Source organism: Melozone crissalis, unplaced genomic scaffold, assembly GCF_028551555.1.
Source record: "Melozone crissalis strain CALT ecotype California unplaced genomic scaffold, PUWL_Pcris_2 ptg000004l_1, whole genome shotgun sequence".
Taxonomy (NCBI): domain Eukaryota; kingdom Metazoa; phylum Chordata; class Aves; order Passeriformes; family Passerellidae; genus Melozone; species Melozone crissalis.
Genome location: NW_026535782.1, coordinates 20,565,338 through 20,591,289, shown reverse-complemented (window position 1 = coordinate 20,591,289; position 25,952 = coordinate 20,565,338). Strand labels below are relative to the sequence as shown.

At 41.4% G+C, this 25,952-nt stretch overlaps 1 protein-coding gene across 2 annotated transcripts in view; it reads right to left on the bottom strand.

Moving 5' to 3' along the window:
* The window catches only part of PDZRN4 (PDZ domain containing ring finger 4), a 228,837-nt gene extending 203,417 nt beyond the window's left edge, over positions 1-25,420 (bottom strand). Inside the window, exons 1-3 of one of the 2 annotated variants that reach the window (XM_054275741.1) lie at positions 24,778-25,420; positions 22,487-22,566; positions 18,681-18,785 (exon numbers count right to left, since the gene is read on the bottom strand). In XM_054275741.1, coding sequence (XP_054131716.1) covers positions 18,681-18,785; positions 22,487-22,566; positions 24,778-25,420 — 828 coding nt within the window. Of the gene's footprint in view, positions 1-18,680; positions 18,786-22,486; positions 22,574-24,777 lie in introns of both variants that reach the window. The other variant, XM_054275734.1, reaches the window with a different exon arrangement.
* Positions 25,421-25,952: the final 532 nt, after the last annotated feature.

Genomic DNA, 25,952 nt, shown 5'->3' with positions numbered 1-25,952 from the left:
CTGTTTAGTGCCTTTGGTGACATGGACAGTGGCACCCAGTGCACCTGAGCAGGTTTGCTGGTGACACCAAGCTGTGTGGGGTGGTCAACATGGGGCAGGGAAGGGCTGACACCCAGAGGGACCTCCATAGGATTGAGGGGAGGTCCGTGCACACCTCATGAAGTTCCACAAGGCCAAGTGCAAGGCCCTGGTCAGGGCAAGCACAAGCGCAGGTACAGGCTGGGCAGAGAATGGGCCCTGAGAAGGTGTCAGGGTTCCTGGCTCAGGAGAAGCAGGCAAGGCCAAGGGCCGCAGGCAGAGCTGACTGCACAGCCCTGGAGAGGAGCACTCCAGGGCTTCCTCCACAAAATGAGAGCTGTTTAGAGATTGGACAAATGGCACATTCCCAGCCCTTGGCAGGAGCAGTGGATCAGCCCAGCAGTGGGACTCTGGTATGGTGCACACCAGCCTGCAGATGCAGACTAGCTGCAGGCAAACCATGCAGGTCAGACACTGCAGGTAGTGGTCCTGAAAACCCAGCTAAGGGCTCTGACTGATGGCAGGCTGATGCAGTAGGAGGGAAGGCAGCTGAGGTCTTGACTTGATAAATTCTCTCACCTTGCTCCCCATGTCCTTTTTGTTAAAACACATTCATTAACCCATTTCTTATCAGTGGGTAAATCTGATTCACTGAATGACTCAGCAGCATAGCTTTGTCTCCCAGTTTTTTGGATGTCCACACCCAGAGAAGTCAATTGTTTCCTAATTTTCAAAGGACCTTTAGGATCTGAAACTTACCCTTGTCATTCTCAATCAGTGCTGGCTTTTCAGGAAATATATGTAAATTAACATAATCAGCTTGATTAAGCATTAAAGCTATTATCAAGTGTTATTATCTGGATTTCCCAGACTCTTACAATATTTTCAAATTTATAATCAACCATGATCCAATATTAAACAGTTGGATTAGAAATTGTCTGCATCAACCCAAGGAAACTTCCTGACAGGATCAACAACAGTAATTAAACTAATTAAACATCACCGGCAGCTAACATTATTGAATGAAGTAAATCAAAAAAGAGGAGGTAGGGAGGCATGTTTGCATTGTGAGGAAGTCACAATCTTGTTGAATTAGCATTATGCACCATGGCTTGTAGATCTTGCTTCTGAAAACCCCTGAACTCTGTAATGACAAAATCCATGGAGTGAAAGCTCTGATTAGACACGAAGATCAGCAATAATTAATCAGTAGCAGACTCACAGGAAGGCATAAGTTACAGCACTGCCTCCCAAGGAGTTTCAGCACTTGCAAAAGTAGATTTAGCAGGCAAGCTACACTCCACACCTAAGCATGGGAGGCCAGAGCAAAGAGCCATCATCCTTTGGTTACCAGAGCTGCAGCCCAGCACATGAAATCAGAGGATACTATTCACTACAATTGGAATAGTATTGTTTTGTGCAGTAGCCAAGCTTCTCTATTTTTACAGTCTTTTATCAGTCTCAAATCTGTTTATATATCTAAACCAAAGGATCTGTACATTTTGATTTTGTCTCTCTATACAAGTCCCTTGGGAGCAAGCACAGATTGACTCTAATGGCAATGCTGCTGATGGCAATGGGTGCTGCCACAGAGAACCACAGCAGCTTCCAGCTCTTCCTGGAAGCTTTTCCACCACAGCAGCTCCATTTCCACCTTCAGGCAGTTCCTGCAGGGCAGTCACTTGCAACACTCAGCACCTAATGTGAAATGACACAGACCTCAGCCAACTTCCCATGAAATGGGGTAGTCTATATCAAAATCAGATATGAAAACTAAGGTACATAATACAGCTTGCATGTGTATATAAATACATGCATTCAATTAACTATGCACACTGGTTTGTTTGAAGGAGGAGGTTGTTACTTTTGTCATAATTTTTAAAACAAGTCTCTGAATTCAACAAAGCTTCTACAAAAAAAAAAATAAACTTACAAGTCTTATTTATAGAAAATTAAACAGTAATGTCTGCAGAAATATTTATATTTCCCTTGGAGTTCCTTGATGGTAATAAAATTACTAATAGTATAAATGCCTCCTACTGAAAGGGCAAATTCGTTCATCAATACTAAAGTATTTATCTACCTGTTTATTTATTTTAATAATTCAAAATGAGGAAACAGAATGAAATACATATACTATTATAGCCACCTAACATTTTATCGTAAGTCAACTTGTGCAATGATCAACCAAATTTTGAACTCTACAATGAGTCAAGAACAGTTTTATAGAATCACCTCCACAGCTATTGCAAATATTTCCATAAGCAGTAGCCTCTGAGCACCCAGTATATTATATATCTTTAAGCAGCAGTGTGTACCACAGCACTGAGGAAAAAGGAGGCAGATCCTGCAACAGTCCTCATCTTGCTGATGTCCTCTGTTTCTTAATAAATCTGTTCAGGTACAGCAAGGAGTCTGTGTGACTACTTCAAACAAATGAGCATTCTGTGGACAGAGCCACTAATAGAATACACAGCTAGTCAGTGGGGAGTAGCCATGGCTCTACTCCACAGTACTGTTATTTATCCATTGATCCAGCCTTGGCCCAGGTCCCAATCAATTGGGTTTCCTTCAGAGGAATCATCTCAGAACAAGTTTACATGACACAGACTCCAACAGCTCCTCTTCAACCTGCCTCTATACTAACAGAGCAACTCAAATATCAGGAACTACCCAAGACCTCTCCACCTGGCAATGCTGTGAAGCCTTTTTCAATTGTACTTTGACTTTACTTATGTAAAAAGGGAGAAAAACAATAAGCTAAAACTCAAATGTCAGGTTCTCAATGCAAAACCCTGACACAGTAAAACAAAGTCTTTGCCAAACAATCAAGATCACAGAAGATAAGGAGATGACAAGAATTAAACTCATTAATTAACTACATAAGGCTGCTGATGACAAGACTGGAGAGTGCTGGACTCTTCTCCAATTGCTGCTGCACAGTCCCTCCTAGCATCTCCTGCCCCACTCTGCACACAGGAGCATGACCACCTTCCTGTCCTTACTGACCTTACTGAGAGCACCTCATGGCTTCACTCATGTGGCCCTTGACTTCTAATGTCTTCTCTAACAGCCTTATCAAACAGCAGCAAACAAGTGCATAAAAAATAAGACTCTTCTTAAGAGACTCATTCATAAGAATGGTTTCTTTTAGATGATTGTGGTCCCTCACTCAGAGCTGAAGGCTTCTGCACTAAGAACATGAGAAGATGCCAGATGCATGAGCAGGGGGAAGAAAAACAGAGTTAATCTCCAGGAAATAAAGATAAATACAATGAAAGTATCACTATTTCTTCAGTTCAACTAACTGCCATTAAAATGCCATGGTCTGAGCATTATGTGAAAAACAGAAGTGATTATAGATGTGCAAGAAGAAATCAAAGTTTTTGAAATATTTTCAGTAGAATTTTATGAAGAAATACTGAAAACATTTTCTCTATTCTCAAAATCAAGTAAAAAATATTTCCTCCAGTAAGATTTCAGATAAAAGCATGAAGTGAGAAGAAAACACAGAGGTCTACTATTCTACTACACAGCTTTCAACTAGTATAGAGCATTTGTGTTTAACAGACCAAGGTTATTTAAGATATAAAAAGCACTGATTGTTCTTTTTTGAAAAAAAAATATTAACAAGATGACAAGAAAACCTCCTTTCACCTAATACACAAATTGCCTGCAAACATTTTTTAATAAACTTTAAAAGTAAATGTAAATATTCATGCCAGACTGAACTTCCTCAGCTCACAGGTGATTTTAGATAACTACATATACACATATAAACATCCATTTGTTGTATATTTACATGTCATTATGGATACAGCAATTGAAACATTTTAAATAAATGTTAAAGTGTGGCTGATTCACCTCAAGGTACACACTTGCAGATGCAGTTCGCTTCTCCATGCAAGTCCCCAACACCAAAATGCACACAGACTATCCAGAAAACTTTCCAAAGACCAACACAGACCTGAAACCTCTGGAGAACGCATGCATTTTCTTGGTTATCCACAAAGAGAAGAGTTCTAACTACTGCATTATTATCTCAGTTTGGAGCAATAACACAAGACATTACCAGAACTCTACAAAACAGTTTAAAAACCTCACAACTTCTTTAAGAGTTGCTGGAGGAAATAATGAGTTCATGCATTTAAGTCAGTCTCTTTTGCTCCCCACCACTCCTTATTGCAGTATTCATGCAAACACTGGCACTTGAAAAAAAAAGAAATCCTCTAAAGTGGTTACAGTTTTAGACTTTGAGAAAGAGACTAATAATAACATGCTTTAGGTTTTGTTCAGCTCTGAATTGGTCAGGCTGTTGGACTAGATGATTGCAGTAGGTTCCTTCCAACTGAAAATAGTCTATTCTATTCTAGTTTGTTACTTACAGTACCTTTGAATCTTAAACACTTCCAAACCCTCACATGTGAAACAGTAGTTTGAAAAACAATAGCAGCTGCCTTCTGAACACAGAAAGGTACAGCTCACAAATTCTAAAAAGGAATTTTAAGTCCCATCCCCAAAGCACAGTTTTACAGTCATACAATGACTGAAGCTGGAAAACAGTTGCAAGGGAAGTTAAATAATATCCAGAGTGCACATCTGAAAAACCATGTAAAGAAAAGAAAATCAGACTGGAAAAGTCTGTTTAATAGATAAAACTTCAGCTGTTCCTTTTATATTATCCCCTTGTGTCTGACATGCTAGCCCATTAATATCTGAACTGTATCAAATAAAATGCTACAAGACCTACCATTAAAAAGTATTATAAGACATTGATACTGAACATTAAACATTGACACTGAACATTAAACATTTGTACCTTTCTTTTAGTCCGACTCATTTTTAGATTGCTATTTCGTGATTATAGTTTACACTGGTGTTTGTGCTTTTGCTGCCAAGCGTTCCCTGTTTTCTCTGTAGCCTTCAAAAGCTCCAAGGTACTTCTACAGCCAACATCTTCCAAATGTAGTTTTTAATGCATCCCCACAGAGGCATTCTCAGAACCAATGCATCTCCCATGTGTGTATCCTAAAACCTGATATGCTCATTCAGTGCTCAAATATGCTTTTTGAAACTGAGTGGAAACACCCAACCATGAAACTCCAGAATAAACTCTGGATACAAAATTCAATGAAGACAACTACAAAAAGGAAATATTATTTTGCAGGAAGGAATCCCCACATCTCCTAATCTGTCAGTCCTGGTCTAAAGAAAACCCCCCCCCCAAAAAAATCCAAAACAAAACAAACCCCAAAAACCAACAAACAAACCAAAAAACCACACCAAAAAACTCAGATAAAATTATCTTAAGTAAAAATACATAATAAGCCTCTCTATAACAGTTTTAATTAAAAAAACATTTGCCCAAAAGCCTTCCAAAATTTTACAACTGTCTCAGTTTGATAAAAGATGCTGCCTTTCTTCCCTTTTGTAAGTTAGACCTCTATACAAAATATTAAACCCAAAAGCAACAAAAGTGCAGATAAAAATTTCTTACTTTGAGCAATAGTTTTTATTGTTCTCTTGCCAAAAGGACTCTCAATCTCAGTACCATCCTCTCAATCTTTGCACAGTCTGTTTCTCTGAACAAACTCCATCTCTCTGAAGACTGCCGAAAAATGGAGCATTGCTCTGCTGCTTTCGACAGCTGCTGCCCTGAACCATTTCAAACACACATCTGCACCTTCACTTGCTAAATCCCATCACCAAGGCTCCACAAACACCCATTCAGACTCCTCCACAAGCCGCCAGTGTCAGAGTTTGCTGACTCTCACAAAGGCACAGGAACAGTCCAAGCTGGGATCCGGCACAGCCCTCAGCCGACACAGGGGTTCGTTCTTCTGCTCCAGCAGAGCCAGCTGAACCAGAGGTACACCAACCATCCCCTCAGGGGACACAGACTGCCATCCTACACTCGGGTTTACCTCACTCCAGTTGTAAAGATGTAGAGATTAACAGGACTGGATATGACATGAAACCATATGTTAAGTGATTTCAAAGCCAGTCCCTAAATAGGGAGGGTTTAATTGGAGCATTTCAAGTTGCATCCTTTTTCATGCTAATTCCTGCCAGATTTTGAGTAACAATATTCAAAATTTAGTAATTGAAATATCTGAAATGTGGAATAAATCTTGATCTTGTTGTTGTATGCCTATTTTGCTTGGTTAGTTTAATGAAAAATGTAACATTGAGAAATGTAACATTAGGACGATTGAGTTGGAGCAGGCCACCTCAAACAGGAGTACCACAGCATAGGAAGTAGATTCTAAGCCCAGTTTTGTACCTGAATTTCTCTCTTTGTACTTATGTTGGCATTTTACATATTATGAGTTTCCTTGTAATTAGTGAATTATATAATTCCAGAAGAATGGAATATCAGACCCATGTGAGACATAACACACAAAGAAGAATAAACTAAATTATATTATTTCTTCTTTAATTTTATTCATTCTGGAACGAAACAAGATTCAGTAAAGTTTGTTCTGACTCTAAATAGAGAAGACCTCTGTACAAAGAGCATTATCCCAACAATCTAACCTCAAAAGCACTAAAAAGCACTAAAAATATGTTGGTTCATGTGAAAATTCCAAAAAGTTTAAGATGCATCACAAACACTTGCTTCAGATGAATCTCATCCTAACTTAAACATCACTAAGTGAAATATTTCAGGTTGAACTAATCACATTTGCTAAAAAATGTATGTCTAACTCATCTTCAATACTTGGAGAATGAGAAAATGTTGAGATAGTTATCCATAGGCAGTATGAATCTCAACTTAAGTGTCCTGTGTGCTATAGGTTCTAATTTTAGATTGGTTTGTTGGGCTTTTTGCAGTGCTTTGAACACATGATCAGCACTCAAACAAGTAAACATCAGGCAGATAGCTTGACACAAGCTGGTGAACATCACTTTTAATTGTTCTCCTACTTAGTAACATGGATTCATCATGGTTTGGCCAATCATTTATTGGTAAATGCACAATACATGAATTCAGGGAAAACTCAACTCATTTAAAACTGGAAAAAGCAGCACCAATGATGGTGCTTGCAATTTATAACTGGACTCCACTGTTTTGTACCACACATTTCTCTATCCAATCTATTAGTCTCTTAAGTCTCATTTCATTTTTTAGTGGATGAATCAAAGGAAAAACTTAGCAACTGGATTATGGAGTTCAGGCTTCTCCTGTCAGAACAGATCTTTAAAGGCTTAAAGCTGAACAGACAAGTTCTTTGAGAGGACAGGGTATTTATCCACTAAGTAGCAGCTCTGATTAAGAAAGCAGGAGTTGTTATTTTTTGTTTCAAAGTACATAAAAAGAGACAAATGCAATGCAAGAAGTCAATAATGTACCCATACAGTTCTTCATTTTCTACCAAAACTCCTGAAACACTTGGGAATGCCCTCAGCAGAATGGCTGTAATGGACTGCAGGGCTCTGACCAACATAAAATGAGTTTAAGGGATTGGACGAAAACTTTCTTCTTAACTTGCTCTGCTAAGGTATTAACAGCGCTGTCTGAACAGTTCACTCTCTGAAAAGTATTCTGAAATGTCATTGTGTTCTTTAATCTTTAAAATATTGTCTGTGGTTAGTGCTAATTAGAAGATTCAATCTCTGGGCTCAGTGATGAATAGTGATCCTTTAGATTTCCATTACCCCATAGCAGGGAGGAAACAAAAAATGCATAAAACCCCCACACTCTTAGTACTAGGGCACAGTACTTACATAACTTAGAAAAGAAGGCTGAAAACAGCAGTCTACATTTATTCAATGAGAAATTCTGGCAGTAATAAGAGTTATTTTAAAAAATTAATATATGAACCATTTTTCCTTCTTCCAGTTTCTTCTTATATTGAAAAAAATAGAAATATTCTTTCTAGTACTCAGACTCTCCCAGCACTATTTTTAAATAAAAATGAAAAATAGACAAATCATTAAAAAGAATTGTTAAAAAAAGAATAAGGTATTTCGAGTATTTGGAAACACAGAAGAACCCATATATTTTTGAAAAATATCATATTTATTCTGTCTACCACTCAAAGAAAAAAAAATTTAAAAGGTGCGCTGGAAAGAGCATAATGGCTTTAACACCATTCTCTTGGTTACTAGAAAGTAAATTTCTGTTTAAAAATTTCTCAAAACAGCCAGTTTTCCATGTAATCACACAGAGCATACTGAAAAGCAGTTGTGCTGAGCACTCGGAGATTTTATGGAGAAATTTAAAAAAACAACATGCAAGTGCAAGTTAGAAGTGTAAGTTTTAGACTTAAAGTGTAAGGCAGAAAGTGCTGCTACACATCTGGCACCAGCATAAGGCATCTGATTTGGATCAGGACTCTGAGCACTGCAGGGGAAGTGAAGGATTCAGCTTTCTAGTCCAAATGCTGGACATTGTGCACCTCAAAAAATGTAGCTAATCTGCTCAAGAAGGGCACAACAGCCTGAAAGCTCCTGGAACATTTATCTTTTAGGTCACAGTAGCAGCTACCAGAGAAAGCTGGGGGCCAGGCAGAGAGAGGTATGCGCTCAAAAATCTTGCTGACAGCATGAAGGCCATATGGCTCCATGTTTGCCATGTGCCAAAGACTAGCCTAAATCAATCAGACTGCAACAGAGAAGTGTAGGGATGCAGATGTTTTAATTCACTCAAGACAGCAAATCCCTTCCTAGCATGCCTTCTTCCCACAAGCTGCTGGAAGGACTTCAGATATTTACCCTCAATCAGAGTGGTTAAAGAAACAAACGCAAGATTGAGAGACTGTACTTGGAAACAGATGAACAAGCTCTGAGCCTCTGGGTCTCTCAAATGTTGGATGCTCCAAATAGGGAGGGAAAGACAGAAAAAGGGAAAAACCCTCATATTCTCTAGCAACCCATTTCAGAACTTCTCCCATATTGGGTGACCTCTTCTAGACATGGAGAATCAGAAGTCATCCAATTTTAAAGTTGTTAAACCATTTAACAGGTGTTTGGAATACAGTGATCTTCAAACAAGGTTTCCATGTTTCCATACTTGAAAACTAAGTAGAAATCAGCAGGATGTCAACAGTTCTAAATTTTTTTTCCGGTCATTTCTCCCATTCCCTCTCTATTTCCCAGTCTTGCTACTTGAAAGACAAATATTTTCCTCAAAGAAAAAAATATGTAAAAATATATCCTGTAAATAACATGCATAAACTTTCTATGTAAATAAACATAGGAGCCATGACTTGTTTTGTCAACAATAGTTCATAAAGAAAATGCCTTCCAAAATAATTTGAATTAAGAAACAGTGTTGAGTCATTCTGCACTCCTTTCCTGTGGCAGCTATGATTCAATCAAGTTGGGTCTACACACAAAGTTGTAAAATTACATTACATTTGCAATTCCAAACAAGACATATATTTACCAAAATGTCTGTGTATTAGTAACAAATGTACTTTGCTTAGCATATTTGATTTTACTAGGTATAGTCTTTGGTGGTGGTTTGAAGTGACCACATCTGCTCTTGCCAATTAGAAAATTGGTTTTTCTATAACAGTATGGCTTTAAATGCTGCACAATTTATTTTCAAAGCATTTGGAAAGCACAGTACTATACATGCTTCTTACTACTCCTATTCAAAAGTTCTAAGGAGGAACATTCTCCCATTCAACACACTGCTGCATTTCACAGCTTAAAAACTGGATCATTAATTTTTTATGCAAAGCCTTGAATAATTACTTAATTTAGAGCATTTCAGCACTGGAAGACACTAAACACTTTTTTCATTCAACCTCCAATTACAGACAACAGTGATTACCTACTCCTTAAAAATATAACTAGCTGATTAAGAAAAAGAAGAGATCAAAGCCCTCGGAGCTCATATTCTTGGGATTGCAACAATCAGTTCAGTGACTTAAGAAGACTCTGCATTCGCACAACACATGTAAGCTGTCAACTCCTCTGACTGTGAAGCTGTCTCAACCACAATAAAGAGAAACCTTCATGAAAGGCAGAAGAAGCCTCTTTTCACTTTCTGAAAATGCCTAGAGCTTCTGGGTGCCAGCAGCATGTGCTGTGAGAGACGTGGCTTCCTCGCACATCCTTCAGCTCTAAGCACCAAACTCAGCATGGTCTCAGTCTTTATCAGAGCTTTCCATGGCTGGGTTTGCCATCAATTATTCCCATTCGTCTTGACCACACGAGCCTCAAAGGGTTAGATCTCCCTGATACCTTCTAAAGTCCTCTCTGAAGCTTCTGACCTTTTCTGCTCTCTATGTGATTTACAAGGCTAAGGAAAGTCACTGGAGAATGCCTTTCCTGCTCTCAGATTTCCACAGTTCACCAGGTTAGAGTACCTAGCTCCACAGCAACCATCAAGGTCACCACATCTCTAAGACAGACTTGGAGCAAGATCAAGGCAATGGTACACAACCTACAGCCCAGTTGTCATGGAGATTTGGTTTATCAATGGATAAGAAAGCACTTCCTTCAGGGCTGCCCAAGATCATTCCCAGAGCGAAGATCCAAGAGAAGGGTTTTCACACAAAACCTTGCACCTTCAGCAATAAAGATACATTTCTATGATCTTGTCTTCTCTAACATAAATAGACACTGACATGTAAATATGTGTATGCAAATATTTGGAAAATTCCTAAACAAAACACTCCCCTGCATATGCCCTTCTCTTCCTGGGAAGGGGATGAAAGCAACAGCATTTCACAGCTGTTAGACAAGTTGTTTAATGCATTCCTGAAAGTGTTTAATGAACACCTCACACATACAAAATTTCCTCTAAACCTACTGCCTCAGCTACATATAAAACTGCATTGCTCTGGCTGCTGGGCAAGAGGGAAGGATGCCGAGGTCTTGTTGTTTTGCAAGGTTTACCTAAAACCATTAAGAAACCCCAAAAATACTCATGGAAAGGAAGAGAAAGATGACATACAGCAAAGTCAAGATCAAACAGGGCATCTAGGAAGATGCTAAGCTTCAACTTGCCAAATTTCTGACACATTATACCTGAGGGGTGAGATCAGACACTTTCTGAAGGAGATGGGTGTGACCAGGCCTTCACATGATGCCGAGGGATCTGTGGCCCATGGTAGCAACACCATTTATGGGATCTTGAAGGTTCTTACATTACTCAGCTCTTCCACAGGTTAACCAAAATCCTTCCTACCAAACAGCATTTCTGAGTTGCCCATTTAGCAACAGCCTAACTCTGCAGACCCAGAACAGTTATCATAGTTCTGCTCCAGTACTGCTCCCCCTCATTTACCTACCAGAGTTCATGACAGTGCGTATAGATGATCTAACTTGACAATTCAGTGGCCCCTATTCCTACATGCCCTCCATTTCTTCCACACTTCCTATTTATGAGCAAGCACTAGCAAGTAATTCTGTGGAAAATTGAGATTGGTGTTTCGTACTCTTTAATTGTAAAGTTTCCCATTTTTCCTTTTTCTTACACATTCTACTTCACTCTTTCTCTTCTGCTCCTACAGTGATCCATCTGTTGTAGAGATCCCCCACAGTCAGAGCAAAATAGAAAAATCTCATGGGAGAGCAGGGGTTGTGCACATTCATGTGCATTCAAGTTCCTGAAGCCTCGTTCATCATGCCTAACCTAAGTTGCCTAAACAAACACCCAGCACGGTAGAAGTAGCATAAAAAAACAGGGTAGAAGATGATTTTCACCACTTCCACTTCACATCCTCTCTTGACTTCCCTCATGCTGGGCCACATTTCAGAAATACTCTCCCACTGTTACTTCTGCCTCGTGCCATTCCAGCCACCACAGCATCGATTTTCTTTGCTCACCGGGAGCACCTTGCTGACCAAGATCCATGACTCACAATCTGAACAGACTTACAGAAAAGGACAACACTGCCTTATCTGTCAAATACACCAGCTCTGCAAATAAACTAGTTGGGGAGTTCATCTGATGGTCATATTCCAACCACGTTTGGCATTCCCCTCATTATTTAGATAAAAGCACTGTGAGCATACATATTTTCACAAAAACAACGCAGCATTATACTTGCACATGTGCCTGGTTTCTCTGTGAGTACAAGACCAAGCAAATACAGATGGAAAACCCTCCTACAGGCTTGGCTCCCTCTAAAGTTGCATCCACAGCAAGTTCTCAGTTTAAAAAGTCAGCTTAAAAGACCCCACCTCTTAGAAAACAATGCATTTTAGATTTTTTTCATGATGCTGTGCTACACAGTTATCAAGAAGTATCAAATAATATTTTCCCTCTTTATGGATGCAAGACTTCATTCAGTCAACTAAGAGATCAAATAGTGAATTTCTGTTCATGCAATCTTGTCATTCACTATTTATATTAGGCAAATTTCACCATTTCTTAAATATAATTTGTTTTATTTCTTCCTGTTCTTTAGGACAGAAAGCATTTTGTGAAGTCTTAGTAAGACTAATATACTTCACCAAAAAAATCCCAAGACATTAGAAAAATAGAAGTCTCTTTTTTTTTTTTTTAACACAGTGAATTTCTAGAATTTTAAGTGCTTTTTTGGAAGGAACATAACCTTTTTCTCTAAATGCATTTTAGTTCAGTGAATAGAGAGGAATGCAGCTACCTCTAAAGACCCGTAGCAAGTCCAGACAAATGCAGACTACTGATCTGTGAACTGAGGCAATAAATTACAGAATTCAGGCATTCTAGGACAACCACGGTCAACTTCAGAACAGACAGTACCTCGAACACTAAGTTCCTCCACCTACAAGAGATCCAGCCCTCATGGCCTTTTGATAGAGGGCACCAGCAGCAGTAACCACCTTCCAGCTAACACTTGCAGCTTGAGTTAAAACACAGAGAAGGAAAACCCTAAAGTACTGGTATTAATTCAATCAGGGAACCCCATCTATCACATTTAAAATAAGTATCCTAGGTAGAGGATTTCCTGGTTATCAGCATTTGCTACCTGCCCTCCCAAAGTCAAGGCACTGTGAAGTTAGAAATGCAAGTATCATTAAACAAAGTGTCATGTAAGACACAAGACTGTGGAAGAAAGAGGGAAATTTGTGTGTATTGTCACAAGCACTTACCTGGAAAAGTGCAGGACGAGTATACAGATACAGGTCCCTGAACTAGTGTCTACTTCACACCAGATCACCACGGGATAATCCTGACTCTCTCTAAACACCTGCTGGCACCAAGCTCTGCTTGAGGAGGATGGGTGGATGCTGGTCTAACGCAGGAGAGCCTCTGCCTTAGCAAAAAGAGCAATTACCTGGAGAGGTAAATTCAATCCTTTTCAGGTAGAGACTACAACCAGGATCTCTTGCTTTTTGGAGGCTTTCTGTTAAGTAAAAAAAGCCAGTGGGGACAGTAGCTTCAATTCAACTGAAGTTATGCAGACCAGGTCACACCCGACTTAAAATATTTACTCAGACAGATGAAGGATTACAGGTGTCCAAAATCCTGTATCTCAACAGGTGAGGTAGAGGTGAAAAGATTCTACAGACATTTCTAAGCCTGTGGTTTCACTAATTTATTATGCCAGGGATCTTCCACACTAATTAGGAGTTATCTAATGATTGCAGGTGCCAAACCTGGTTACCTGCAACATAATGTTATGAGTTTGTTACAGATTTAAGAGAAATTAATATAGCTAACGCATATTTTGATGCACTGAAAGCTACATCACTAAAATTAGTTATTATATTAAGCTTTCTTAGCTACCATACAGATTTTACTGGCCACATCTTGTGCAGCTTTGTTTCAAAGTCATCCCAATCTTCTGGCTCTGATCCCAGCAAGACATTTTAAGACTCACTACTTCTACAGACATAATCTGACACTGGAGATTCTTAGCCAATAAACATGACTAGTATCAAAGATTTTGCTTGAGCAACATAGTGAGTGTAATGACAGAAACATGCAGAAGATAAAACATCACAAGACTGACACACAGCACAGTCAGCAGTCTGGCAATAGTTAAAAAAGTCTCTGTGTAGGCACTTAGCAGATGTAAGTTACTTCTGCCAGGATAAGCCTTAAGACTTCATCTTTATTGAAACTGGCTTTGCTGACATGTGCTTCAAAGCCATTGTGTGAATACTTTCCAAAAAAACTGGAAAGAACAAAGGGAAACATGGCATACAGGATGAAGCCTTATTTATCATCCACTTATGGAGCTCAGGCTGCATGAACAAAATACACAGTCATGATATATAAATGCATCTGTCTTATTTTCAGACTTAAAGATCCCAGACTAAAAATGCTTTCCTTTCCCTTCTTCTTCATCATGCCTGCTTAATTCATGAGAATCAACTGACTAAAATGCAGAAGGACTTGAGAGTTTCACTTGAGAGTTAAAGAACAGAAGTCTTTTCCTTGCAGTGCAAGGAACAGAAAAACACTTGAGCCTTTCAGCTGATGATGTGCTTACAGTTCCACATATTAATATTTTGGATTTCAACCTAGCCCTTTTTATTTGCATACAAAGTTTTTCATTGCTGTTTTGTCATATGGCAAACCTGCTTTGGCAATGTTAATTAACAAGGAGCAAAGTTAAATAAAAAGGAGCAATGTTAATTGCTCCTTTCCCTCAAATTGATGAAAAAAAGTTCCTTTAAAGAAAAAAAAAAAAACAAAAAAACCCAAACCATCAGAAATTCTATCTGGATTGTAAATTCTGTCCTGGTCATATATTTTAGGTACAATATTGAAGTGATTAAAGAATATTCTGCAAGACACTGTGACTTACAGAATGGAAGACTGTGAGAAAAATAATCATGGGGTTGTTTTTTATTCTAAAGCTGGGCTTAAAAAGAGAGGACACCACACACCAATATCTGTAAAATCAGTATCATACAAACAAAAAAAACCAACTCAAAGAACTAGTTCTGACTAGCTTGGTAACGAGGCTTAAAGTATTGTGCTTGGAGATCTGCCCAGTGTGTTGCCAAATTTATGTGAAGCTGAACTGTTTGAAAATTGAGGTACAAGTTTTCCTCCATATGGAAAGAGCTGCTTTCAGCATTAACTGCTCAGAACTATAAGTACAGATAAGAAAACAGCAGGTGAAACATTTGTGTGTACCAGTAACACTGCTAAGGGTCATAGCTGTTTTATGCTGCCTTGAGGAGGTAATCAAGCATGAACAGGGATGAGCAATGGATTTACACAGCAGGATTGATTACCATGCAGTAAAGGGGAGGTAAAGTGATGCTGAGCTATATAAATGAGAACCATTCTAAACATACTTTAATAATATAATTTTCTCCTAGATGCAAACAGAATTCTTTGAACTAGCACAGACTAATAAACAGCCCTGTGCACTGATTGCTGCTTGTTTCCTCCTGACAGGATTCAGAGGCAGGGTGGAAAGGAAGAAGGCAGAGATCTAAAAGGTAGAGTTCGGTTATCTGCTCATATCCAAGGATTTCATGTTGGGAGTCACAGATATCAGTGCTGCATCTAGATTTATGAGATGCATTTTACAGAAGGTGAACAGTTGTAGTCCTTGAAAACATGATGCAGTGTCAATTTAAGGGAACTAGATTTTTGGATATAAACTTCTGAAAGCATCAGAAGACCATGACATCTGCAGGAACCTGCTACATAGAAGTAATTCATAAGGGTTCATTCTTGATGAAGAAATAATGATCATTTGGGACTTATAATAGGATTCCTGGAAATATATACATAGACACACACACACACACATATATATATATATGTATACACACACAGACATATATATATATGTATATATCTCAAAGTGTTGTTTGTGCACATCACTGTCCCAGGTCAGCTTTACACTGCATAAACAAGTAATTTTTTCACAGAGGGTTGAACCTTTAATAAAGAGGGTAATGCTGTGCCTGAAACCTGTTCTTCAGCAGAACAGTGAAAACCATCAGCAAGGCTCCTGTGACCATCCTCCGTGCAGTCCCTTGACACAGGGGATCTGCGGCTGTCACCCTGTCACTCTCAAGCACCACCACGCTGCCAGCACACAGGCATCTGTTTCAGCTTTCAGGTCCTTATGCACAAAATATGCTCCCCTGAGAGTAAAGCCCAAATAAACACCAACCTTCTTCAAATGAAAGTGTCAGAGGGTCTATATCCTGGGCATATGGATCTCAAAAACTTCCAGCAACTCCAGTCATTCGTGCGGCACTTTTACACTTAGAATAAATACCTCAAGGAAGAAATCTGATTCCTTCTCTTGGCATTCTTTCAAATACCTTAATTATTTGGCAATGTTGCTGCATAGATAATGATATATATAAAATAAAAGGCAACACTACTTATTTTTACCAGCCTTTGCTCTCAATTCTATCTGCCAGTGCCATAGGACTGTGAAATCCATTTGCTGCACTAGGTTGCCCACGAGATGGTCATCTGAAATGTGCAAAACTCACCACAGTCAACCATGTGCAGTTAATTTTTGTTAAACATGTGATAAACCACTGAAACAAATTACCTTCTTTATTTAGCAATATGCCTTGAGAACAGATTTTCTGATTTCAGGGGATAGTTCTGTCCATTATCCCATTAGATACACATTGCTAGAAGCACCCCGGGCATCCCATTGCCAAACAAATGACTTAAGCTATCAAGGGCTCTTCAAATAACATCAGTCCCTTCTGCTCTTGATTATTGAAGAACGGCCTCATAAAATATCACCCATTAGATGAGAGTACCAAAACAAAAGGAAAAGCAAACAATAAGAAGTCCCACTTCCTATCAACTTCTCACCAAAACTCATATTCCATACACCTGCCAACATTTCTGAAATAGTTACACCACCCTGATTATTTCCTCACAGCAAAAGTTTTCAGAATGATCTTTCACAACAAACTACATCAGAGCTGGCAGGGCATCCCAGTGCAAGAAGACATGGATAGCTATGCACGGGCAATGTTCTGAAAAATTCAATTTCTGACTACAGATGTTTCCTGCATCTAGCATGGAGGAATAATTACTTCTTTTCTCCTCCTCTGTTTATTTTGGTCTAATAAATTTTGAAACACTGAAACATATACCAGAAATTTTGGCCTAACCCAAAATACTTTTAAAGGCTTGACTGAATACAAGAGTTATATAGAAAGCTGTTGAGCTGTTGCACATTAATATGGTGCTCCATTTAGAGCTGTATGAATACTTATGCTAGATTGGACCTATGACATCACACAGAACCAAAATCTGTTTCAGTATGATTTTATGTAGCCAGAATTTTTCAACAAGTAAAAATCAAGTATCAATTATGGTGAAATTTTGAGATTTGACCTCACATATAATAAACGCTGCTTTGTGACTTTATTCTTCCTTCTTCCAAAAACTCTTCATTTTGTCTTAAAAAACAAAGCACTATAAAAGCACATTAAATTAAAGTAGGAAGTGTTGAGCAAATGTGTGAAACTACATAGCTGGTCAGTCTCTAAAAAAAAAACCCCAAAACACAACTTGGTAATTGAAATAGTAATGTCAGAAGAAAATAGATCTTTACAGCATAAGGCTGCTGTTCCAAAAAAAAAAATTAGATCTCAAAGCTTTTGTATACCTTAGGGAAATAGATATCTTGCAAGTTCAGTTCTGCTCAGCCCACTTGGTGTCTCCTAGAGATATAGATGTATCTGCCAGCCAAGAGCATAAGCTTTATTCTTCCAAGAAAATATATTCATTTGATTTCACACACTGCTCTAGGCTCCAACATTAAAAGCAATGCCAGCATTCACACACTCTTAGCTTATGCTTTTAGTCCTTAGCAGGTACAGAACACAAGAAACCAGCAGCAGAATTCTGCATTTCTCTTCCAATCCACTTATTTAATGTGTATTTGCCCAAACACCCATCCCACTGCAAGTTCACACCATGCTTCTAAGCCTTCTTTGAACTTGCAGAGCTGGAGTGACATGGCCTAAATAAACCCAGCAGCCAGCAGAACGTGCTGCCACTGCGAGTTGGGTCAGAGCTGGCATGGGAAATCCCTAAGGATCCAATTTCAGTCACCCTTGGAAACTGCTCCTCTGAGATTTACAGGGCTAGCTACACGTACATGTGCAGGCTAGACATCACCCTATTCTTCCAACTGACTTACTGATTTATTATTTGTAGTTATTTTATGAGAAAAACTGCATACAATGCAGGAGCAAACCGAAAATTCTATGCTAGCATATTACATGACCATGAAAGTGCTTTTTAGTGATTCAGGTGAGAACAACAGATGATCTCCTTCTGATCATACAGCAGGAAGTGCTTCCTCTAATTGCTAAAGAAGTTTCACAGCAGTGCTTAGCAAGCCAACTTCTCTGCCTTGTCCCAGAGTCATGAAAATATTAGTCCCTACTAGGGACTAATCAGTCCCTACTAATAGGACAAAATCAGTTTCACTAAACACGTGAATTTTCAGCCATTCATCTTCTTTCTCAACTTAATGAAAAGAAACACAAAATGCTTCTATTGCTTGCTACTTAAGTGTTGACATTTTTGATTCACCTAGATCAGCTTAATCCCCATACCAGTAAATTTATTACTTGTTGGAAAAATCCATCTTGTTCTTTAATTCTAAGAAATGTTCAAGCAGTTCAGTGTACAAGAATCATGTTCAGACACAGCAAAAGAGGAAAATTACAACCTACTTAGGGTGAAGACCATAAAATCCTTTATTAATCTGATAATATGACAGACTAATCCATTGGTGTGGGTTCTTTCTTACCTCAATAATCCTGTCATGAATTTGCAGGCCTTCTGCTTTGTCTGCAGGTCCATTTTCCAAAATCTTTGACACATAAATTCCCTCAGCAGATTCCTCCTGGTTGTTCTGTATCAGGCAACAGGGTAATTGCAAAAAGGTCCACATTAGTACAAAAATTGAGAGAGTACTAAAATCAGCAGCATTAAAAAATGTAAATCCATCTGAAACATGCAGCTCATTTTTTTAGCTCCTTGAATTAAGAATTAAGCTCCTTGAGATTTTTTTAACTTGCTTAACACAAAGTAGCTATTAATCAAAAGGACAGAATTAATGAACTATTCCAGCAATTTTTATAAGATTATCCATTTACTTCCGGTTATTTTAGTCTAAATGAGATACTGTGCAACAGTAATCTGATCCCAGCTGAAATACTTGGAGCAAACCTCAGACTTCACAGCAGCCAGTGACTAGCACATAAATGCACAGTGGAAGACATTCAATAAAAAGGATGCACAAGTGTTTCTCTCAGAAGGAAAAGGGCCCCTGCAGTAATGCTGCTTGCAAACTGCCTTACTGCATTTGAAAATAAAGCTCCAAGGAACAAAGTGACATGAGATAGCTGGCACGTAACAGTGAGAGGATTTGGCTGGAACTGGTTAACCTCATAAATCCTATTCACATGGGAGATTGAGAACTTGCTCAACTATGAAATCCACACAGACGAGCTGTGGACAAAAAGAGAATCCATCTCCAGCTGATCTCTATGCAACACTAAGTACAACTCACATGAGATCAAATTTAAGCCAGACAAATTATCTACCACAGCTGCAACAATATAACTGATGTTGTAGTGCATGTTGGAATTACTTTATTTCATCACATGATAATTAAAAGTATTTTAAAATAATTATTAATAAAGAACTAATGTCAAGCAGACACTGCCTACTTACAGGGTTTTAAATGTTTATACAAATAATAACCTAGCTAGCAATAACTGAAGGAAATCTTTTTCCAGCTGATTTATGCTTTGGATTGCAGTTTATATGATGCTAATTTTCCTTCTGTGACTGGTGAATCCCTGACCAATAGCACAGTTCATGTGTGCACAGGTCTAGATCCTATATACTCATGGGGAAAATGCTCTTTATAACTTTTTCTATTAAGGAAACTGTGAAGACATGTAAAACATACTTTACACAATGTGGCAACATTCCTATGGAGACTTCACCCAGGTAGATTTAAGGTCAATAAATATTTGTTCAGCAAAATATTAGTCAGCCTATGTTTTCATAAAATCCTTTTTTCCCCCTTTTTCACAGAGACTCATACATGTCAGGGAAGAAGCAAAAGGGAAACACAGTAACAGTTCCAGCAATATTTTGAAACGATGAACAAATAGATTTCCACTGATTTCCCATCTAAGCAGTGAGAAACGAAACTCTGACAAAAAAAGCATAATGGCCATTAGTGAAAATACAAGAGGGACGTGGTTTGGTTTTAACCTGAGAAAACAAAAAGCTAGATTATAGCACCTTCACCCACATAAAAATGTATTTCTTTCCATCAGAAATTTCATTGACTTTTTCAAAAGCGATCTATGACCTGTTTAAATAAAAGGGTACTTCAGTCTGGCTTGTGGTCCCCATCAGTTGCATGGGCTGGTACCCACCACTCCTGCCAGGAAAACAGCACAAGGCACACTGAGCTCCAGCCCTGTCAGCCAGCCCAGGGGCTGTGCAGCACCTGTGCCTGCAGCACATCTCCCTGCAGCCTGGCTTTGATGTGCCCTCCTCGGGGAAGCAGTCCCCCCAGCCAGACAGAGCTGGGGCCCATCAAAGCAGCCTTGCCCCCTCAGAATAATGAATCACCTCTCAGGAGCACACTCATGAGAGGCAAGCTCCTTTCTGACAAAATAAAAGATGATCCTATGATGAGTTATCCCCTTCCTCTCCTCCTTCCTTCAGGTAGAAGGCAAACAGTGGGGATGCCTATTATGGGCTGAAAATAAACACAGCCAACAGAAAGTATGTATGTGCATTACTCAACTCATCAAGAGTCACCTGCTTTCCAATGGAAAAAAGGTGCATTGCACTTGTAAAACACAATGTGATTGAGAACACACCCCCAAGCAGATGACTAATACAGAGACATCACTGTTCGGCTCTTCTGCTGCAAGAGCCAATGTTTCAAAGAAGAGCACTTTTTCTCTGGACAGCCTGAATGTACAGAGAACCTTCACGAACTCTTTTTGTCTTGTAAACAACTCCACTAAGCTTTCCAGCAGAACTTTGTGTTTTCATTATTTGAAGCAACTTAAGCATTTTTTCCTGTTCTTTCCTCAGCTCCAGATACACTGAGTCTCATTCTGATACCTGGAAATGCCAATCAAAAGCCTGTGGTAGTCACATTTGTCAAAATAAGAACAAAACACAAAGGAATTTCCAAACTTAACTTCAAAGACTCAAAATCACCTGACACCCATCCCTGCCTCACAACCTCACAAATTTGTCTCCAAATATGAGTGTTAATAGAAATTAATTTCCTTTTCTCCATTTCGCAGTGTTCTCAACACACAGTGCTACAGACCTTCATGTATTTATAATTTACTCCTTAAAACTACAAAATATTAAGTCAGTTTGTGATACATATCACTGTTGCAGTACGCACTGTCAGCATCTAAGTCCTTTAAAGCAGCTCAGTTGCCATCCCAAGAAAACTGAGCACATGCTCCCCTTTCCCTGCAGTTCTCCTAGAGATGCAAAAAAGAGACATCACAATGCAATCCAAACTAAAGATTGTCTGAATTTTGTTACTGCTATACTCAAATACGAACATAATCATGGCATGTGTGTTTTAACTTGTAGCCACCTGCTGTGTCATCCTTCCACTAGAAAAATCTAAGAAACTCTTGCTTTGGATTTACAGCCCCATCATCTGATAACTGCTGGTCTTGATATTTACCCAGAGGGAACAGTACCTGCAGCACAGAGAGTGGACTGATGGGAACAGACTCTTTGGCACCACTAAATACAGCTTTAGAGCAGAAGATTGCCAAACTAATATACAGGGTCCTACTCCCCTCCTCAACAACACTAGAAGGCTACAATTCTCCCCCTAACAAGAACCTGATCAGCACATAATTATTACCAACCCTTTTTAATCAATTATTAATTTTCCAGTTTAACAGGTTTCTTTACCCTTCATATGCAATGACAGTCCTGATTAATGCTTTTGAAAAGGTGAAGTAAAAAAAAAAAAAGCAAGCATATTCATGTGTACTAGCCTCCTAAGTGGAGGCTAGTGATCCTTATGCATATTCTATGGTTTGCAATGAACTTTCTAAACCTAGACTGATGAGATTAAGATTCAGTATTGGTGAAAACCATTTCAGTTCATAAAGAAAAATTGAAAGCAGGCATGTGAGAACAGGACATGTGCTTAAACTATCTGAGCTACAGAAGCAAACTTTCTTCTCTCCTGTAAATGAAAAAATAAAAAAAAAGGCAAGCTGTTTCACAAAATTCCAAAGGCTTAATCCTGTAACAATGACTTTTACAAGTATTTCCATTGAACAGTTTGCATGAATACATATTATTCACATGGGAACTGAGTGCAAACCAGCCTAAGTTTTTAAAGAAAAAACACTATGAATGCTCTTCCAAAAAATGAGAATCACACAATTCTCATGAGATAACATCCTCCAAACAATGACTCCAGGTATACCTGATGATGAAAGGTACTTCTATCTGAAGAACAGATTCCATACCTACTGTCATCAAAAGTTACTCTTAATTAACAGTGTCACCTAGAGTTACTTTTTGCATTACCTGATTGGGTCGTCCTCCTATAATATTGAAGCCCAAAGTGTCATTTTCTCGGTGTAGCATGATCATCAGTGGTTTGCGCACTCCTCCCTAAGAAACAAGAAATTAAACACTGATAAAGAACACAGTCTCAAGAAGAAGTTATTGAATGAAAACATTATTGCATGGAAGATTTTTAGCTGGAGAATATATTAAGATAAAGCTTGAAGGAAAACTAGGCTGGAAAGACTTGGCACTGGAAAAAAAAACAAAGGAAAAGTCATGATTCGCTGACAAGTTAGCAGGTAACACCTGATTATCTCCAGTTATCTTCAGCTGAGCAGAAAAAAGGACAGGTTTTGGGTGTGAGGAATGCTTGGCACCACTGAAAAAGTCAGAGCTCCAGATGTCTGGAAGTCTCTATAAACATAAAATGGCTATAAGTGTTAACACATTAAACATACAGATTAAAATACACAAAATTCTAATTTTCAGACCCCAAAGTCCTACCAGTACACATTTTAAAGCAACTTTCAAAGAACACAGAGAAGCTGAAAAACAGCTCTTTATCCCAAACTTTTTCTCTCCAAAAAGAATCCAAAACAGCTGTAAAAATATAGGTTGTATTCTGAAAAAAGGCTTAAAATATAAAGCAGACACCGAGAAGCATAAACGGAGTGAAAGTTAAAAATGAGAAAAGAAAAATCTTTTCTTTCAGTGCACCAGGTGAATAATTAAAATGTTTTTAAAAAATAAAAATTGGAGGCTTTAGCACAGCAAGTTACCTTATTTTACGCTGAAACACACATTTTATTAATTGTGTCAGGTGTATTATGCCCGGACGGTAGATTTGAATTTAATTCCGTGTGTTTTTAGTGCACGGATCGTTTTCCTCCCCGGCTCTGAGCGGCGATGCCCGGGCGGCAGCGCCCACAGCGCCCCCTCCCGGCGGCGCGGGGGAGCGGCGCTCCCGCCCGCCCCGCACCTCGGCCAGCGCCAGCGCCAGCTCCTGCTCCAGCTCCTCACCGACAGCGCCGGCACCTCCCACCCCTTCTTCACCCCCGCACCCCACCCTAGCAGTCACTGCTGCCCTCTCCACATGACCTTATCTCCAAGAGATGAAGCAAGTGTATGAGCACACCTCTCTAAACCTCACGGACTAGCTAACCAGAGGAACCTTAAAAAAAAAAAAAATTGCTCAAGTTTTCGAACACCTGTGACCTGTATTCTGAGGCATTCTGGTGTCCTGTGAACAACATCCCGTTTCCCATTTTCCATGCAGCAGGCATATGCCCAGCACACTACATTGCTGCTTCAGGTGTGAGTTTCACTGCTCAGACCTTTTCCACCTGGGATTTTGCTTCCCAAGAGCCCACCTAGATTTAGGTAGAAAGAAGAACTCTTTGCATTAAAACACTTCTCACCACGGCTGCAATCAGCAATGCCTGAGCCTGCTAGTGACCTCCCAGGCAGGAATCAAAAACCAACCAGTTCCATCACAGCAAGTGAAGCAGCTCACCGCAACTCTCGCATGGCTTGTCTTGCCTAAGGAGCGTGTCAGTCTCTGGGCAATGCCCTCAGATCCGAGGGGAGAGCGCAGCACTGCTCCAGTCTCTGCTTATCATCGGCGGTAGCTGTCACACCGTTCTACCAAAGCTTTGCTGTCCTTTCGCCATCCTTTCCACAGTCGACAATAATTTTACACTCAAGTTTTTTAAGACAACTTCTCAGCTGCTCAAATAAAAGTTAGAAGCCAGCTCCACGCCCCTGAGCTGCCGCCAGTCCCAGCTGGAGCAAAACCAGCAGCAAGAGCAGCTGGGTCCCTGGAGGCGGAGCGGTCTGATGTGGACACCCGATCGGAGGAGCCAGGACCCGTTTGCCAGCTGCCAGCCCAGCAGCGAAGCCATCTGCCCTCCCGCCCCTTCCCCATCGCCTCCGGCCGAGCAAACGCTCGGTCGCAGCCTCTGCCAAGCGCTGCTGGGCTCACCGCAGCACGGGGTTCCGGCTACCGAAGAGGGACAGGCAAGAAGCGTGTGTCCCCAGTGGAGGTGTTACAAAAATCAGTAAAAATAAAACTCTTCATCTGGCAACAGGGTCCGGCGGCTATATCTCCCCGAAAGAGGAGGCGCATTGCCCGGGGGATGGACAGCAGGATCGATCTGGTTCGCGACTGCCGGCCCCGGGGGCACAGCCCGTCCCATAGTTCACTCGGTCGGTGGTTCACAAGTCGGGCACGGGAAAGGGAAAAGCAAAGGCAGGCTAGAGGAGGGCACAGCTGGAGGGGCACGCTGCCCCGCCGATCCCTGCCGCCGCACTCACCTTGCCGGGCTGGCCGCCCGCCAGGTCCCGGGCGATGCTGCTGATGTGGCTCATGTACTGGCCGAACTTCGCCTGGTACCGCCGCGCCGTCAGCTGCACCTCGCTCTGCAGCGCCGACAGCTGCGCCAGCAGCGACTTCTCCCTCCTGCTCCAGCGCAGGGCCTCCCTCTTCAGCTCCTGCCCCGGCTCCGGGGCGCCGCCGCCCCGCAGCGCCCGCAGGCAGCGGTGCCCGCCCGCCCGCGGCTGCCCCGCCGCGCTGCCCGGCGAGCGGCCCGAGGGGAGCCCGGCCGGGGGCTGCGGCTCGGCGGGGCCGGGCGGGCCGTAGCGGCACGCCGCCAGGTGCGCGGGCAGCTCCCGCAGCCGCACGGTGCGGCCGCAGCCCCGCGGGCTGTAGTCGCACTTGACCTCCAGCTCCTGGACGAGGCTGCGGAGGGGCAGGACGGGGCGCAGCTCGGCGGCCGCCAGCGGCCGGCAGCGCAGCGGGCAGCGGCGGCGCCGCGCCGCCCAGGGCAGCAGGCAGCCGGCGCAGAAGACGTGCCCGCACGGAGTGGACAGCGGCTCCTCCAGCACCCGCCCGCACAGCCCGCACTGCAGCTCCGCCGCCACCGGCCCCGCGAACCGCGACGGGTCGAAGCCCATGTTGCGGCCGGGCACCGCCACACTTGGGGCGCCGCGACCCCGGCCCGGCCCCGGCGCCGCTGGAGCCGCTCCCGGCGGGCGGCGGCGAGGGGCGGGCGGAGAGCGGGGCTGCGCCGGGAGAGGCGGGCGGCAGCGCCCAGACGGAGATCCCGGCGGCTCTCCCCACCCTCTCGCATTAGCTCCCTCTCCGCGGCGCTGCCGCCCCACGCCCAGCCCCGGCACCACCTCCGCCCTCCCGGGGCACCCTCGCTGCGCGGCGGGGCGAGGACCGAGGCGCGGGGAAGCGGCGCCGCCCGGCCGAGCCCACTGCCCTCCGTGCACGGGCACTGTCCCGGCGGAGAGCTGTGTCCCCAGCGGGACACTCGGGGCTGGCGATGGCCGCGGACGGAGGGAGGGAGTTGAAAGTCTGCGGGACAGCGAATCCCTCAGGCTCTGACTGATGCACACTTGTGCTGGTAAATAACGCGCACGTGTGAGCACGCCTGGTTCATGTCTCTCCAAAAGTCTTCCTCTTTTTTCCTCCCGTTTTGGG